The sequence below is a fragment of the Panthera leo genome, chromosome E1 (genome assembly GCF_018350215.1).
Source record: "Panthera leo isolate Ple1 chromosome E1, P.leo_Ple1_pat1.1, whole genome shotgun sequence".
Taxonomy (NCBI): Eukaryota; Metazoa; Chordata; class Mammalia; order Carnivora; family Felidae; genus Panthera; species Panthera leo.
Genome location: NC_056692.1, coordinates 2,369,717 through 2,385,193, shown reverse-complemented (window position 1 = coordinate 2,385,193; position 15,477 = coordinate 2,369,717). Strand labels below are relative to the sequence as shown.

Genomic DNA, 15,477 nt, shown 5'->3' with positions numbered 1-15,477 from the left:
AGGGGGAGCGTTGGGGGCTGGGAGGGCCGGGACACCTGGGTTTGCCTAAGGGAGGGGGAACTTTGGCGCCCTTAAGGAGGCGCGGTCTGCTGGGAGGGAGCGGGGAGGAGTCTGGTTAAAAGCCGTTCCCGGCCTGGCCCACCCGCCAGCCACAGACGCTGAGGCCAGGTGAGAGGGGCTGCGGCGATCCGGCCGCGGGACTCCAGGACTCCAGGGACCGGGAGCGCGACCGCGGGGCAGCGGGCTGGGTCCGGGACCCCGCGGCTTCAAGGGCCGGAGAGGGCATCCCCTCCCCTGCGGGGTACGGGGCAGCGGATTCAGCGCCTGGCTCTCCAGAGGGTGCCTGATTGGTTGGGAGCAGGCGCTCCATTCTAAAGACTCTGAACTTGGGGACGACGTAAACTTCTTAAGGCCGTGAGTTTCTCTGGGACGACTCCAGACCAGGGAGACCCTTCCGTCATCAGGACACCGGTCCTGGGCATCAGCGTTTCACTTTGGAGGGGAGGGCGTGTAGGACGCCCTCTAAAGCCTTCCCTGCACCCCACCGGCCCCCATGGCGCTTCCCGGCTCCTCACACGACCAGGCCTGGGGCTTGGAGCCGCCCGCTCCCGCTGCTCCTACCAACTCGTCCTCGGGCTGCCAGGAGCGGGAAGGCGCCGGCAGCCCGGTGGTGTCCGGGGGGCTTCCCCTGGAGAAGGTGAAGCGACCCATGAACGCGTTCATGGTGTGGAGCTCCGCGCAGCGCCGCCAGATGGCGCAGCAGAACCCAAAGATGCACAACTCGGAGATCTCCAAGCGCCTGGGCGCGCAGTGGAAGCTGCTGGGCGAGGACGAGAAGCGGCCCTTCGTGGAAGAGGCCAAGCGGCTCCGGGCGCGGCACCTGCGCGACTACCCCGACTACAAGTACCGGCCTCGGCGCAAGACCAAGAGCGCGGCCGCCGGGCCGCCCCACTTCGGCCAGGGAGGCGGCGGCGTGGCTGGCGGCGGGCCGGTCTGGGGTCCCGGGTACGCGACCACGCAGGGGAGCAGAGGCTTTGGGTACCAGCCGCCCAACTACTCGACAGCTTACCTGCCTGCCGGTTACGGGTGAGTGCCTGGGACGCGCGGTGAGGGACGGGCAGGGGCCCCGAGTACGCCCCGTGCAGAGGTCGTTCCCGGGAGAGAGCGGGGGCACACCCACCCACCCCACCCCCCGGTGCCCCGTGAAGCCTGGGCCGGGAGCGCTCCGGTGGCCCAGGTTTCCCTGAAGGATGTTTCCATCCTGGCCCGATAGGGGCAGCCCCGCAGGACATACCCCCTCCCCCGGACGTGATCACGTTCTGGTTACCTGAATTTCCCGTTTCCTCCCCGCTTCTGGCCCTCCCGTGACCCGGCTTCCTCTCCCAGCCCGCGGGGCAAGGAGAGGCCAGGCCCAACTCTGCCCCTTCCTGGCCTGCTGCCCCGAAAGAGGAAAACAGGCGCAGCACGCAAGCCGGCTCCGGAGCGTGCCCCGACACGGCCGCTGCACTGCTCTTAAGCCATCCTGGGCTCTGGTTCTGAACCCGCGGTACCCAGTGGGGCCCGGAGAGCCAGGGAGAGGGGTACGTGGGTGACAGGTTCTGCCTCCGTTGGCTAGAGCTGAGGCGCCCCGCCCCCAATTGTGAGTTGGGGGGCCCTGCTGGCCCCTCCCAACCCAGAAACGCGCTCTCTAACCCCAGTGTCTCTCTCTTTGCAGCTCTTCCCACTGCAAACCAGAGGCCTCGTCGCCGTGCTCCCTCCCTCAGAGTAACCCGAGGCTCCAGGGTGAGCTGCTCCCCCACTACAGCCCCTACCTACCCCCAGGCTCCCCCACTGCGTACAACCCTCCCCTGTCAGGGACCCCCATGCCCCTGACCCACCTCTAACTCTCACGAACATGGACCTCCCAGGAACGGCTTCACTCTCCTTTTTACCCAGAACCTCCCACCCCAGGCTGCAAACCCTTCTTTAGAACCCTGTTGGCCCACAGTTCAGAAGCCTGTGCTGCGGTTCCCTCGCCCTGCCCCCAAAATACAACACGTGGTTTTTTTTAGGACGAACACAGTTTTTATGATTAAACCAGGTCTCTGAGTCTTTATTGCCCCACTTCTGTTCCCCTTCACTGCAGCAGGAACCGGCAGCCTCCACTCCCTTCCGCCTGGACCTGCCAGAGCAGGAACCTCCTCACCCCACCCTGGGGCCCTGCCTGAGTCATTCTCGTCCCCCTTCCCCACACCCTACCCAGCACTGGGGTCCTGGAGACCGTCCCAACCAGGTTCAGGGAGGGAGGCGGCCGCAAACCCCTAGTTCCTTCCACTGGCCAGACTCCGTCCTCTAGGCCATCAGGGAAGTAGGGAGATGGGAGGACAGGGCAGACCTTGGCCCCAGAATACCTAAGTAGGAGGAATCTCAGCCAAAATAAATGAACCGGTAGTACATGCACGGGACAGCGGGCAGTAACTGCCAGACGTCAGCCTGGAAATCCCTACCCCTTCTAAGGATCTGCAGTCCCACTAAAACTCTGGCTCAGAATTTTACAGTTGCAGTGGAATGAATGATCAGAAGTCACACCAGCGGACTGGTTCGGATGAGAATGGCCCTGAGGGTGGGTGGAAACGTGGAGCGGACTCCAGTAGCCGCCTCATCCCTACTGCTTTTTCTTCTGGATGGGGGCCTTGACGTTCCAGTAATAGATGAGCTGGGAAGCAATGAGGCCATTGCAGAGGGAAGAGACCACGAAGGTTCCAGCCATGAGGGGGTCTCCGGTCTCCTAGGTGAGAGACAGCCGGGGTCACTTGAGCAGTCCTCCCTGGAGAGCCAGGAGACCAGGTTTTAGTGCCCTCTAGAGGGCAGAAGGTGCACTCACCTGAACGGAGGTGAAGATTCTGGCCAAGGAGCCCCCAAAGAGCAGAAAGACCGTGACAGCGGAGAGCTGGCCCGTGTGCCCGTTCTGGTAGTTAGTGGCTGCCTGGAGCAGCTAGGGGGGGGAATTGAGACTCGGTTCTGTCATGTGAACTCTTACCACGCTCCCCCCATGCAATATCCTTCTCTTGCTCCCGGTACTCACCCTCCCCCCTACTACAGCAGGCACGTTGGAGGCCTGGAGCAGGGTGACCACGGACAGGGGCGTTAGTGGTGACAGCAGGACCAGCAGGACCAGTGCATAGCACACTAGGAAAGTGACACCTGGGGGTCGGGGAGATAAGGAGTCCCGATCAACCTCTCCGGTGCTCTGGCTTCCTTCCCCAAGCGCGAGTTCCCGGCAGGGCCCCCAAGAGCCACACTCCGCTCTCGGGTAAATCCTCAGCACCTTTGGCAGTCTGTCGTCTGTAGTGCAGGACCAGGAAGCAGATGGTGACTGTCTGGAGCGTCAGGAACAGGGCTTCGCCCCAAGAGCTGCGGAGTCAAGAGTGGGGAAGAAGAAAGGCGGGCCTGAAAGAGGCAGGGAGAGCCTCCACGGCCCGTCCATCCGGGGACACACTTCTGATCGCTCCCTGTCCTCCACAGCCCTACTGGTTTCCAAACAGCCCCCACCCGACTGACTCAGTCTAGATCCCGGGCATTCTTGGGAGGCTCACCTCCTCTCATCACGGCCGCAAACAATGGCCAGATTTCCAGGAGGAAATCTTAAGGCTTCCTGCCCCTGCATCTGCCTCTCCCCAACGCCCCATTAGAGTTGTCAGCATTCAGCCTGGGGGGTAAAGGGCAGCCCCCCTCACCTGAAGGGGAAGTTGTTGGTGATGCTGTAGACCATGGTGCCTGTCAATGCCACCAGTTCTAACATCACGGACTGAAGGCTCAACCCTTCGGCACTCTTGGCTCTCAGAATTTTGAACACCTGGGGCAATTTTACTAAGAGAAAGGATGAGAAGGACAGGATGAGGAGACGACATCCCGTGGGAGTGCAACTCAACAGCTACAGAGCGGCCTGGGAAGCGTGTTAACCCCGGTTCTGGTCAAGGGACCCGCCCAGTTCCCAGACTCTCAGCCCTCCACCCTCATCCCCACAACTGGAAGAGAAGAGAAGATACATACCCAGCACAGACCCAGCCACGATGCCCAGACCCAGGCCTTTGCTGAGGAGAATCTTGAGACAGGGAACTGAGAAGAGAAAAAGGGGTACATGGAAGGAGGTCCCTGGCACCCAGGCCAGGGGTAAATAAAGGATTTTCATGCTCCTATGCTTGTCGCTGCTCCTTTAGACCCTGACCTACCCACACAAGGAAGCCCTGGGCTGTATGGCCCTTCCTGCTTCAAATCCTATCACTGTCAGGCAGGTGACTTTCCAAAACAGCTTATACCGTGCAGATTACAGCTAAACTTCTTGGTCTTCTGACTTCCAAGGCTCTCCATTGCTTCACTGAAAAGCTGAGCAATGCCCAAGAGTCCTCCAAGCCTTTATTCTCCTGAACAACTAGGATCCATTCCAAAGACAGGTCTCCCTGTCCCTCATGCCTGAACCCTCCCTCTGTCCCTGGCCCGCATCTTCCCATCCTGGAAGCTCTACCCGCCCAAGGAGCCTGGTTAGCCAAGTGGGAGTCATGACTTCGACCAAATCGTGTCCCAGGAGCGCGGTGGCGGACCAGGAACTGACCAGAACAGACTGGGAAGGCCTCCTAAAGGGTCTGGTGTCTGAGGTGGGCTTTGTGTGCAACTGCCTGACAGACGGGAGTAAGAAGGCGGGTTGTTCCAAAAGTAAACCAAGAGCAGAAGCGGAGGGTGGAAGGAGCCTTTGAAACAAGTGTAACTTGGCCCCTGAAAGAATAGTGACCTATTAAAGACTGGAACGATTTGGTCAGATTTTAACTTTGTTTTGTAAAATTTGAGTCCCTCGGTCCGGGACCATCGCTAAAGCGCAAGCCTCACAAAGGAGTGGTTCCGCCTTCCTCCCGCCCAAATATGGCGAGCTCCCTCTAAGGAGACCGAGGCACTTCCGGCCCGGTCTGGAGTGACTTCCGCCCAGCGCTGCGGGGCCGCAGTCGCGGCCACCTAACCCGCAGTCACGCCCCGCTTACGGCCGAGGGCGCTCGAGCAGAACTTTGATAGGATGCCGAATTAAACTCACCGTGAAGCAAGTCCCACTGGACGAAAATTTGGTCGTAGCATTTCTCAGGTAAGAGAAGCGGCACCAGCACTCGTTTGAGCGGGCCGTCCGCCTCGGCCGCCATGTTGCAAAACTAGCTTCCGCCAGTCTCTCCTGGCCGCCATTGACGTACGGTGCGCATGCGCGCTCTGGACACTCCGCCCCCTACCTCCCCGCGACTAAGCTGTACCGCCCCCTGTTCCCCGCTTTTTCTTACTCCTCCCCACTTTCTGCAGCGTGAAATAGGTCTCGTCCAGAGACCACGTTTTGGACGCGCCCTCCCGGTTCGAGTGTTGCGGCGTGCTAAGGCTGTGCGCCTGCGCAGTTCCATCTTTCGCGCCTTTGTTTACGCTTCCAATTCGGAGGCCACATTTAGCCTCCTCTCGGCGCCTCCTGCGCGGCGCCATCTTGTCTTCGCCCGGCAGACCTCGCCTTGTTCGAAGTTGAGAGAGAAGGAGCGGGAATCTGCGAAAGGGCGTTGGGTGGGGGCGGCGTGGCTCCCCGTCTCCTGTGCTCTCGGCGTCTCCAGAAGGAACGGCGCCGGCGGGAGCAGGACGGTCGGCGCCGAAGCTGCGCGCAGGGCCCGTGTCTCTCTCTCCCCCGGTTCGCCCGGGCCTCCGAGGCTGGGTGCTTGGGCAGCTGCTGGGCCGGGACCGCGGAGCGGAAGAGGAGGCGGCGGGGAAGGCGAGCCCAGGCCCCGCGAGGCCCGGCACATGCCCGAGGGCTCTCTCCCACCCCGTCGGCCCCGCCGCGTGCTGGGCGTGAACAGCAGCGGGGCCGGCGGGCCCAGCAGCCCCTCTTGGGAAAGGGGCCCTCGGACCGCCGGGTGGGAACGATGCCCTCCGCCCCCCAGCGCTGGGACCCCAGCTCTCAGTCCTCCTGATGGAGGTGGGCCTGGCCGTCACACCCTGGCGGCCGGGCGCCGCCGCAGCCACCACGCTGTCGAGCGGCCGTTCTTGGCCATACTCAGCAGGGTCACACGGGACGTCGGGGACGCGGTGGTGGTGGGGCTGCTGGGGAGACGCGCCGCGAGCAGGCCGCCCCCAGCGGGGTGGATGTTGGGCCTTATACTAGGCTACGAGACCGGAAGGGTCGTGTCCTGCCCCCCAGCCACTGCCCCGTGACCCTCAGTCGTGGTGCAGGCCGTGGCTGTACGGGAGGCCCTTTCTAGATTCTGGACACTGGCTGTCCTGGGGTGCCACCCACTCCCACCAGGGAGACCGCCACTGGGAGGACTTCAGGGTCGGCTTGGTGGGTGGCTCAGGCTGGAGGCAGGTTGTTCCTAGGAGCACAGAGGGGATTTGCACGTGCAGGGCAGAGTACCCGCTGCTGCCAGAGCTGATGAAACCCTTTGCAGGTGAGAGAGGAGCACGGGCAAGGCAGAGCATTCCGTTGCTAAGGAGCCTTGGGAAAGGAAATGGCACAGGTGTGATCTCCTATCTGCTTCACCTGTATTTGCCTAACAGGATTGGAGGGGTGGGGGAACCAGAGGAGGAGGAAGGGGTGGAGGCAGACCCTCCACCAGCCTCTGCCAGGTTGGCTGCGGTGGCGGCTGGGGGGGCGAACCCGTGAGGACATGTGGTCACGCATAGTGTTTTCGTCCCTCACTAGCTGTCTGGCTCCCTGAGACTCAACCGCAGAAGGCGCAGAAAGGCACGGGACAAGAAACTCACGGCTTTTCATTCCAGCCAGAAGGACGGGGGAAAGCAAGGACAGAGGTTGGAGCAGGTTTTATTTTTCTGGGGACGGGGGAGGAGAAACTCATCACATTCAATTAACCTCTTTCCTCTCGCCCCCCCCCCCCCCCCCCCAGGTTGCATTATCTGTACTTTTGTTCTCAAAGACTGAGAGGGAAGGAAGGCCGCTTTGTTTCTGAGTCAGCTGAGTGGTGAGGAGTGAAGGCAGCCCCTGGGCCTCGAGCTCAGAGGGGCTGGTAGGTGGGCGGGCGTCTCCGGACGATGCAGAACGTAGCGAGCACCAGGGCGAGGAGGCCCAGGGAGACCAGGCCAATGACGAGGGGCAGCAGGAGGAACTGGTCAGTCGGACAAGGGAAACCTGGCCGAAGGGGAGGGCAGGGAGGCGTGGCGGCGGTGCTGGGGACAGGTCGGAAGAGGGTGGAGGGGAGGTGGCGCTCGTAGGGAAGTAGGGGGACTGGGGAGGAGCTCTCCTAGCTGACTCTGAGCAGTAGATAAAAGGGGAGAAGGGGACAGAGTCTTCTGGAGGATGAACACGTGCTCTATAGTTACGAGCAGCCTGAGAGAGGAAGGAAAGTTCAGGGTGGGAGCAGGGAGGCCTGGGGTGGGGCGGGGCCGACAGGGACACGGGGGGGGGGGGGGGGGGGGGGGGGGGGGGGGACGGGTAAGGCAAGGAGTAGGTCTTACTTGGCCCAAAGGCCCCTGAGGGGGGCAGCTGGGCAGCCTGGAGCCTCAGGTGTAGCAGGTCAAGGCGCAGTGCTGGGGAGAGAGACAGGCTTGCGTTCCCGCAGCTGAAGCTCTGGCCCAGGGGGGCTTGGAGAGCGTGAAGGGATGAGTTCTCAACGGAGAACGTCCACTCTGGAAGAGTGAGGAAGGGTCAGCTCTGTGTCCGTGTCCCCGCCCTCGGCTCAGCCCCCCACCCCCTCGCAGGAGCGCAGGCAGCCAGTGCGAGGGACGACGGGAGGGGAGGTCACTCACGTGCCGCCTGTGGGAGGGACACGTTGTACTCCAGAGCCACGTAGCTCAGGTAGACAGCGCTCTGCTGTGGCTCCTGGGAAGGGGACCGGGAAGGCTCAGGGTGGCTGGGGGAGAGTGGCGTCTGTGTCCGTGGGGTCGGGAGCACAGCGAGGGACAGGTAGGGAAAGGGCGCGTGGAGGGTGAGGGCTGAGGGGGAAGTACCTGCTTGAATCCAAAGCTGAGCTGTCCGTAGGGGAACGAGAGAAGCAGGTGGGTATGGGCACCCTCACAGTCCCCCTGCGCCTTGGTTTTGTTGGGGTTCAGCACCGAGATGCCCCAGGCCTGCAGAAGTTCAGCAGTTTCGTAAGACAACGCAGCTGTGCATCCGAGGTCTCCTCCATCCCCACCCTGCGCCCTCCTTCACTCTTCCTTCTGAGCCACGGCCTGTGGCCTCACTGGCTTCCCCTCGTGTCCACGGTCCCCGAGCTTTTACCTTTCCTCCGCCCTGGGTTGGGTACAGAATTCCGATCTGGATCTGGCCTTGGAGCCGGACGCAGGGCTGGGAGCCATTAGTCCATGTGTAGTCCCCTACAGCGCCCTTGGAGCCTGGGCTCGGGCTTGGAGGGGGTGGAGGGGGTCCCGGGTGGGGGGCACTGGTGGGGGCTCTCGGGCTGGTGGCCGTGCTGTTGTTTGTCGTCGGGTGAACCGTGGCGTTCCCGTGACTGGGGGTGGTGACCGTATGGTGGGTGGCCGTTGTGGGCTCGTGGCTGGTGGCGCCCGTGGTGGTGGTTCTGTGGCTGGTGGTCGCAGGCCTTGCTGTGCTTTCTGTAGCTGTGGGTGTCACCGTGAAGGATGGCAGCAGAGTGGCCGATTTTTTGTGAGGACAGCTATTCACTGTCCCCTGGGCTTTGGGCAGAGGAACAGCCTGGTTAGCGGCCCAGGGGCGCGCTCCCCCCAGGTTCCCTCCCCTTTGGGCCTGTCTCCTTACCGACTAGAAGCCCCAACAAGGCCCCCGAGAAAACCACCACCAGCCTCATGGTAGGACAGCCTCACCCAGTCCGTCCAGGTAGGTTCAGTCAGTCCCAGCTGCTTGCTCAACCCTGTTCCCTCCGCTCTTTTGGAAAAGGAGGAATTAAGCTTATGACTTCCTGCAACTGAGACAGTGCCTGTCCCCAACCTGACTCAGGCACCTCAGCCCAGCCACCACTTAGTCATTGAACTGTCGTCACCAAATTAGGGGATTGGCCCTGGCTGCACGAATGAGCCACAGGGAGTTAGGGGGCAGCTGTCCCATGGGGACTCACTTGTCTGCTTTAGGAAAGCCCTGAGGGGAGGGATTCCAAGCTGTTAGGGGGGGAGATGGCCTCTTCCCTCCCGTTCTCTAGGAGGAAGGGGGGGGCGGTTTACTCCCTCTTCCCTCCGTTACTTCCTCTTGGAGACACGTGAGGCACTTGTGATGGTGCCCGCACCCAACCACGTACAGACGGTCATGTTACCCAGTCATCGTGACCATTTCCCAGTCACATAGTTGGGAAGCAGCGACACAAGGGAAATCTAGAAGGGTAGTAGCTGGGGACCCAGCCAGAGATGTACCCAGTAACAGGTGGGAGGGAAGGGGAGGCAAGAAATGAGAAGCCCAACAGGCAGTTTCCAAGTCATTTTATTCAGAATTTTGTTGTTTGTTTCCTGAATCAATAAATACTATACAAAACAATGTAAAAATGGCTACCATTTTCTCTCCCCTGCTCCCCCCACCTGGGGACAACCCCATGGGCCACCTAGCTCAAGGGTTCTCCAGATTTGGTCCAGCAAATGAGGTTGGGTGACACTATAGCCCCTTGAATCCTCTTTAGAGGCGGGCAGCTGGGTGGGGGAGAGCCTCTGGGGTTTGGAGGCTGAGTGGGTTACGGACATGGATTAGTGTTTTCGGGAGAAGAGACGGCGCCTGGGGCAGGAATCTGCCCCAAAGAAAAGGGTGTCTAAAATGTTCACGGTTCCTCCTTTTGCCTCAAAAAGTGACATTTATTCAAAGAAAAAAAAAAAAAAGAAAAAAAAATGACAAGATGTCCATCCCTTGGCTCCCTTCCCTCCCCCCTCCTGCTCCTCTTCAGCCCCCCAAGGACTGAAGCCTGGGTAGGGCCAGGGCGCAGGACAGCCCCTCAGATGAGGTCAGCAACATTGAGGGGCATCTCCTCAATGGAGGTGTTGTAGAAGGTCTCGATGTCTCGAAGTGTCCTCTTGTCCTCTTCTGTCACCATGTTGATAGCCACACCCTTACGGCCAAATCGTCCACCGCGACCAATTCTGGTGGAAAACAGGACACCTCGGTAGGTAGGATGAAGGGAAGGGGAGCCGGGGTGGGGGTGGGGGGGAAGCCACGGCGCAGGGAGAGGGGAGGCCGCGTTCCGGAGCCACACTTACCTGTGGATGTAGTTTTCCCTGTTGGTGGGAAGGTCGTAGTTGATGACTAAGGAAACCTGCTGGACGTCAATGCCTCTGGCCTGGGGCAAAGGAGAGGAATGGGTCAGCGTTGTGAACGAAATGGCGAGCAAGGGAAAAGAGAGGAGCACAGTCTCGGCGCAGGAGGGACTGGAGCGCGGTGTAGGCAGCCGAAGGCAGGCAAAGGAAACAAAGTTCCCCTCCCCGACGGCCTGAGGCTTGCCAGGTTCTGTTCCAAGCTGCTACTTTCCTGAAGAGGGGCACGAGCAGGCCCCTTGGAGAGGGAATCACCTTGGATTTTCCCTTCTTCCTTCCCAGTCTTCTCCCAAGTCCACTCTACTCACCAGCAGGTCAGTGGTGATCAATACTCTGCTAGAGCCAGAGCGGAACTCCCTCATGATAACGTCTCGCTCCTTTTGGTCCATGTCTCCGTGCTGGAACAGGAAATGGAGGGTGCGTCCTGAGGACCAGTGGTGAGCAGGGCGCGGACGCACGCGCTGCCGGGAGCCAGGTGGACAGAACTCACCATCGCGGACACGGTGAAGTCTCGGGCGTGCATCTTCTCAGTGAGCCAATCGACCTTCCTTCGGGTGTTGATGAAGATGACTGCCTGCGTGATGGTCAGGGTCTCGTACAAGTCGCACAGTGTGTCCAGCTTCCACTCCTGGAGGGGGGGGCAGGGCGGGGGCGGGGAGATCAGTCAGGGGCTGTACCAACGACGCACCACCAGGCCCGCCCCCTGCCCCGGGGCCCCACCTCTCGTTCCACATTGATGTAGAACTGGCGGATACCCTCCAGGGTCAACTCCTCCTTCTTGACCAGAATTCGAATGGGGTCCCTCATGAACTTCTTGGTCACCTCGAGCACGTCGGAAGGCATCGTAGCAGACAGCAAGACCACCTAAGGGAAGAGAGAAGCCTCGGGGTAGGGGCTCCTCCACGATGCCTGCCCCCTCAAACAGAAGCCGGCGTGTAAAGAGGCCCGAAGCGAGACACCGGAATTCCTATGGTTTCTCTGGCACTTGCCATCGCTGTCCTATCCCCCCCACCCCCCACCAGTCTCTAACGGCTTGCTCACCTGGGTGTTACTGTTAAGCTTCTGGAATATGTCATAGATCTGGTCCTTGAACCCGCGGCTTAACATTTCGTCAGCTTCGTCCAGCACAAACATCTTGATGTATTTGGGAGCTACGACAGGAAAAACAACAGGTAACAAAACTAGAGAACTATGAAGTCAGGCTTCAACCTCCAGAGAAAGAACGGACGAGAGGTCTGCTCTCAGAATACAAAGGCTGATCCTTTGCCTGGGACCCCCGTGCCAGGCCAGGCGACAGGCCTGGGAAGCAGAACACTCCCCGGGCTGAGAAGACAGGGGAGCCAAGCCAGGCTCAGATGACACGCATGGGTTCATCACAGAGCAACTCTTCCACGGGCGAAAACAGACGGCCTAGGGGACGAGGTTGTAGTCAGGTGAGGACAGGGAAGACGGGGAAGCAGAAAGCTGACACTCACATAAGTATCTCCGGTTAAGCATGTCGAACACACGTCCCGGGGTCCCCACAATGATATGGGGTGCTTCCATCTGAAGCTTCTGCACCTCGGCACGTACATTGGTCCCTCCGATGCAGGCATGGCAGGAGGCACCCATGTAATCTCCCAACGCCATGACCACCTTCTGTATCTGAACCCAGAGAAAGAGAAGGACCCGCAGATTAGCTACAACCGTGCCAGACCCCCCGGAAAGGCTTCTCGTGTCATTCTCTGCATATCACACGTGCGCCGTGAAACTCACTTCCCGGACAAGAAACGAGCAGACGACTTCATTTAAGACCACACTGCCAAGAAGGGGCAGGCACAGGATCTGAACTCGTCTGGTCCCAAAGAATACAAGGATTCACAGTAACGGCCCTTTCCAAAAGCCAAGAGCGACCCATTCGTTAGATCTCAAAGCGACCAGTTTAGTGAACAGAATGACCTCTACCTGCGTCCTTCTGCCGCTGAACCGATCGATGCTAGATGCCACGTTCGCTCTTGAAAAAAGTGTGTTCCGCCCATTAATGCCCTAAGGAATCCTTAGGAAACGAATGTTTCTCATTCTCTCTCCTCCAAGACCCAAGAAAAGTCTGTCACTAGGATTTCATGTGCCCCAGGCATGAAACAGCTCTGGCCACCAACCCAGGCATCAAGCTAGGATGAACAAAGGACTGTGTCTGCTCTGCCCCAGGCTGATATAAGAGCAGCACCATCAGCGAGGTGTCTCTTTGCCCATCACCAGGGGGTTGGTTCACACAACAGCCACCAAACTTGCTCAGCCAGCCGGGCTCCACCTAGCTGCCTTTTCCCTGGACTCAGGAAATGGGCGGAGGAAACGATGCTTATTGTTCGTTAGGAAAGGGCATGTAATTAACCCCAGCCAGCCTTCAGAGATCCAGCAGTCCTTGGCTCATTTTCTTTAGATCGCTCTTCCCCAACGCTTCGGATCTTGAGGTGGTGGCCCTTAGGGAGCACACCTCGGACTTTCTGATTATGCTCCTTCCCAGAGCACCCTCCAGGGGAGGGAAGCCACACGCTCACCTGCTGAGCCAGCTCTCTAGTGGGCGCCAGGACCAAGGCCTGTGTGGCCTTTAGATCCAATTCAATCTGTTGCAGAATCGATATGGCAAAAGTGGCCGTTTTCCCAGTCCCAGACTGGGCTTGAGCGATCACATCATAACCTAAACAGAGTAGAAGAAACTTGACGTGAGAGTACGTACGTGTTGCTATCAGGAGATGTTCAAGGCTCTGCTCCATCAACAAGCAGTTGATAAGAGCTAAGTGCCAAGCACTTAGTGCCTCCCAGACTTTACCGCGCCACAACCTAGTGCCCAAATGGGAACATCTGGAAACCAAGTTAGATTATTCATTCATTTAGGACTGCCCAGAATTAACCTTTGACCTAAAATACCAATAGCAGTGAAGAACTGGCTAAAATACCACCTTACTAAAATCCAACCAGCCATCCATGTGTCCAGGGCATGAACCAGGCACCGGCACAAACCAAAAGCCAAGCTGGGATAAACAAGGAATTGCTTTGCCCCAGACTGATATGAGGCTGGCACCACTGACCAGATGCCACTCCACCCAGGTCAGGGACCATGCAGAACTCATTCTGGGGCAGAGAGATCTTATCTTACCCTTGATACAAGGAAGAATGGCTCGCTGCTGGATGGCAGAAGGCTTCTCGAAACCATAGGCATAGATGCCCCGGAGAAGGGACTCGGAGAGGTTCATGTCGTCAAAGCTGTCAACGATCTCGTTCCAATTACTCTGTGGGGCACAAAACAATTCAAATGGTAGAAGAGGCGACGCGGTGTCCCAGAAGTGGAGCAAACGACCAAAGCTCCAGAGCCCACAGCCTCTCCTCCCACCTGGGAAGCTGGTTGGCTCTACGCGGTCTGGGAAGTCACTCTAAGGGGCCGGTCCACTTGTAAGAAGAGAGGCTGGACAGCATAGGAGAGAGGAGACTCAACACACAGGACGTGTTTCACACACACTCAGGGACCTACCGATTTGGAACAGATCACTGGAAAGGACTTAGGATGGGTAGGAGAAGTCATCTACTTGGGAGTTAGGCAAGCAGCTCTCCAGAAACCAGGAGACGCTGCTAGAGACACTGCCTTTCCCAGAGACTAAAGACAGTGGCGCAGGAGTGCCATCTCACCTCGATGACGCCTTCGGGCTCCATCCCATCGGGGCCATTGTCTCTGGATCTGTTGGTTTAAAGTAGAAGTAGGCCGACTGAGACGCCAGAAATCCCGACGGCCAGGCTCTTCCTACCAGCAGCCGGCCTCGCACGATGCCATCAGCCCACGCTCCCCGACCCGACCCCATCCTGGACCCCAGGAGACACAAGTGCTCAATTTACAACCGAATCAGGCCTCTGGCCCCGCCACCGAGGGGACGACCCAACCCCCGAAGGCCCGGAGGCTGGAAGGAACGGCGTCGGCGCTTCCGGGGGACCGGAGGTGGTCCCCGCGGCCGGGCCCACGTGTCCGGGGCCGGGCCGCTCCGAGTCCGAGCGCGCGCACCTCCCACCGCGGCCCCGGCGCGCCGGAAGTCCCGCCCCGCACCTCCCCGATGCGAGGGTAGGACATCCCCTTCCCCCACGTCACTCCGCCCGCGCCCTCCCCCACCCCCTCCAGCCCGTCTCCCCCCCTCGCGGTGCCCGGATGTGGGAGGCCGCGGGCGGTGGCGGCCTCGCGCACAATGAGCCCCAGCCGAGCTAGCGAAGGGGGAGATTGCACAACACTGAGAAGCGAAGCGGGCTGGGGGAGGGGAGCCCCTCGGGCCGCCATGTGCTCGCTCCCTCGACCACCCAGCGGCGTCTCCCCCCGCCCCCCGCCACGGCACAATCCACATCCCGCCCGCCCCCGTCGCGAAATGGCGTCGCCCTCCCATACCTCAGGCCGCTCACCCCCGAAGGAAAGTGGACCTGCCCATCCGCAGTTTGCCAATTGCCCGGCTCGTGCGGCAAAATGGACCCGCCCGCCCGGCGCCGGGTGGGCTCCCGGTGCCTCACGCGGCCGCTCCTCGGGGTCAGGCTCGGTCCTGGCCGTCAAGAAAACCAGCACACTGAACGGCCGGCTTCTTCCGCCCCGACCCATCGCTCCGCGCGACGACGCGCCCGGCTCGCAGGACCCGGGCGTCCCCGCTCCGGCCAGTGGTCCCGTCGGAACCCTCCGGAATCCCGAGCGCGCGCGAGCCCTCCCTCAGGCAGAGAGGCGCCCGGACCCGCCGGCTCGGGCCACACGCGGCGGCGGCCGCCTCCGCCTCCCACGCCCGGCCGCGGCCTCGCCTGGCGCTCGGCGCCGGCCTCCCGGCGGGCCGCGCCTACTCGCTCCCCAGGACCGGGCCTCCCGGCGTGGCTGCCCCGCAACCCCGGGTGGGGGGAGGGGTGCCCAGGGCGGTGGGCCTCAGCTCCCCCGCGGGGCCCTCGGGAGGGAGCGGCTGGGTAAGTAGCCTCGACCTCTTGCAAAAGGGTTTCTTACCGGGAATCCTGACTCGCAGACATGATCCTTAGAAACTAGGGCGGAGTGCCCGCCTATCGACAACTTATAGAGCGCCCGACCCCGCCCCAGCCATCGCATTGGCTTGGCCACCTCGGCCCCGCCTGCCGGCGTTCAGCGACTCGGCGTGACGTCAGCTCGCAGGAGCTCCGGCACGCGGCCACCATTGGACCGCCTGGACATCTGTCAAGGGGAAGACCCGCCCCGCGGCCCCATTGGCTCTGGGGCCCGCCTTTCTCGCCGGTACGGAAGTGACATATGGG

General features: G+C 60.7%; 4 protein-coding genes, 1 long non-coding RNA gene and 4 other non-coding genes across 10 annotated transcripts; 2 read left to right on the top strand and 7 right to left on the bottom strand.

Moving 5' to 3' along the window:
* The first annotated feature begins 503 nt into the window (after positions 1-503).
* Positions 504-1,965, top strand: SOX15 (SRY-box transcription factor 15). The gene is made up of 2 exons (XM_042917393.1): positions 504-1,086; positions 1,715-1,965. The coding sequence occupies exons 1-2, from the start codon at positions 554-556 to the stop codon at positions 1,881-1,883; spliced, it is 702 nt and encodes a 233-aa protein (XP_042773327.1). The 5' UTR covers positions 504-553; the 3' UTR covers positions 1,884-1,965.
* A 107-nt stretch (positions 1,966-2,072) lies between these two features.
* Positions 2,073-5,229, bottom strand: MPDU1 (mannose-P-dolichol utilization defect 1). Of its 2 annotated transcripts, none has more exons than XM_042917392.1 (7): positions 4,299-4,365; positions 4,033-4,098; positions 3,717-3,849; positions 3,308-3,393; positions 3,065-3,183; positions 2,864-2,974; positions 2,073-2,767 (listed from the first exon to the last, which is right to left on the bottom strand). In XM_042917392.1, the coding sequence occupies exons 1-7, from the start codon at positions 4,348-4,350 to the stop codon at positions 2,645-2,647; spliced, it is 690 nt and encodes a 229-aa protein (XP_042773326.1). In that variant the 5' UTR covers positions 4,351-4,365; the 3' UTR covers positions 2,073-2,644. The 2 variants fall into 2 exon arrangements, with proteins under 2 accessions (XP_042773326.1, XP_042773325.1); XM_042917391.1 differs by lacking the exon at positions 4,299-4,365 and adding an exon at positions 5,063-5,229 and having other exon boundaries at positions 2,074-2,767.
* Positions 5,230-5,970: 741 nt separating this feature from the next.
* Positions 5,971-6,878, top strand: LOC122207317. The gene is made up of 2 exons (XR_006196766.1): positions 5,971-6,506; positions 6,692-6,878. It is a non-coding gene; the product is annotated as an uncharacterized LOC122207317 (long non-coding RNA).
* A 91-nt stretch (positions 6,879-6,969) lies between these two features.
* On the bottom strand, positions 6,970-8,798 carry CD68 (CD68 molecule). The gene is made up of 6 exons (XM_042917390.1): positions 8,720-8,798; positions 8,225-8,637; positions 7,954-8,073; positions 7,753-7,825; positions 7,462-7,632; positions 6,970-7,135 (listed from the first exon to the last, which is right to left on the bottom strand). Exons 1-6 carry the CDS (start codon positions 8,766-8,768, stop codon positions 7,002-7,004), a joined length of 960 nt encoding a protein of 319 aa, XP_042773324.1. The 5' UTR covers positions 8,769-8,798; the 3' UTR covers positions 6,970-7,001.
* Positions 8,799-9,718: 920 nt separating this feature from the next.
* EIF4A1 (eukaryotic translation initiation factor 4A1) lies at positions 9,719-15,300 on the bottom strand. Its single transcript, XM_042917389.1, has 11 exons — positions 15,197-15,300; positions 13,870-13,918; positions 13,343-13,475; positions 12,744-12,883; positions 11,682-11,850; positions 11,248-11,357; positions 10,927-11,070; positions 10,697-10,834; positions 10,515-10,604; positions 10,153-10,232; positions 9,719-10,035 (listed from the first exon to the last, which is right to left on the bottom strand). Exons 1-11 carry the CDS (start codon positions 15,217-15,219, stop codon positions 9,891-9,893), a joined length of 1,221 nt encoding a protein of 406 aa, XP_042773323.1. The 5' UTR covers positions 15,220-15,300; the 3' UTR covers positions 9,719-9,890.
* Positions 10,329-10,468, bottom strand: LOC122207449. Its single transcript, XR_006196861.1, has one exon. It is a non-coding gene; the product is annotated as a small nucleolar RNA SNORA67 (small nucleolar RNA).
* On the bottom strand, positions 11,444-11,588 carry LOC122207476. The gene has a single exon (XR_006196887.1). It is a non-coding gene; the product is annotated as a small nucleolar RNA SNORD10 (small nucleolar RNA).
* Positions 12,307-12,448, bottom strand: LOC122207467. Its single transcript, XR_006196879.1, has one exon. It is a non-coding gene; the product is annotated as a small nucleolar RNA SNORA48 (small nucleolar RNA).
* LOC122207466 lies at positions 13,169-13,303 on the bottom strand. The gene has a single exon (XR_006196878.1). It is a non-coding gene; the product is annotated as a small nucleolar RNA SNORA48 (small nucleolar RNA).
* Positions 15,301-15,477: the final 177 nt, after the last annotated feature.

Excerpts from the sequence above, each read along its gene's own strand:
- SOX15 (XM_042917393.1), top strand. The coding sequence starts at position 554 with ATGGCGCTTCCCGGCTCCTCACACGACCAGGCCTGGGGCTTGGAGCCG. Across the intron at positions 1,087-1,714 it reads TACCTGCCTGCCGGTTACGG|CTCTTCCCACTGCAAACCAG; the intron begins GTGAGTGCCTGG and ends CTCTCTTTGCAG.
- MPDU1 (XM_042917391.1), bottom strand. The coding sequence starts at position 5,165 with ATGGCGGCCGAGGCGGACGGCCCGCTCAAACGAGTGCTGGTGCCGCTT. Across the intron at positions 4,099-5,062 it reads CCAGTGGGACTTGCTTCACG|TTCCCTGTCTCAAGATTCTC; the intron begins GTGAGTTTAATT and ends TTCTCTTCTCAG. Across the intron at positions 2,768-2,863 it reads GAATCTTCACCTCCGTTCAG|GAGACCGGAGACCCCCTCAT; the intron begins GTGAGTGCACCT and ends TCTCTCACCTAG.
- CD68 (XM_042917390.1), bottom strand. The coding sequence starts at position 8,768 with ATGAGGCTGGTGGTGGTTTTCTCGGGGGCCTTGTTGGGGCTTCTAGTC. Across the intron at positions 8,638-8,719 it reads CTTGTTGGGGCTTCTAGTCG|CCCAGGGGACAGTGAATAGC; the intron begins GTAAGGAGACAG and ends CTCTGCCCAAAG. Across the intron at positions 7,633-7,752 it reads GTCCCTCCCACAGGCGGCAC|AGTGGACGTTCTCCGTTGAG; the intron begins GTGAGTGACCTC and ends TCACTCTTCCAG.
- EIF4A1 (XM_042917389.1), bottom strand. The coding sequence starts at position 15,219 with ATGTCTGCGAGTCAGGATTCCCG. Across the intron at positions 13,919-15,196 it reads TCTGCGAGTCAGGATTCCCG|ATCCAGAGACAATGGCCCCG; the intron begins GTAAGAAACCCT and ends TTAAACCAACAG. Across the intron at positions 10,233-10,514 it reads TGATCACCACTGACCTGCTG|GCCAGAGGCATTGACGTCCA; the intron begins GTGAGTAGAGTG and ends CCTTTGCCCCAG.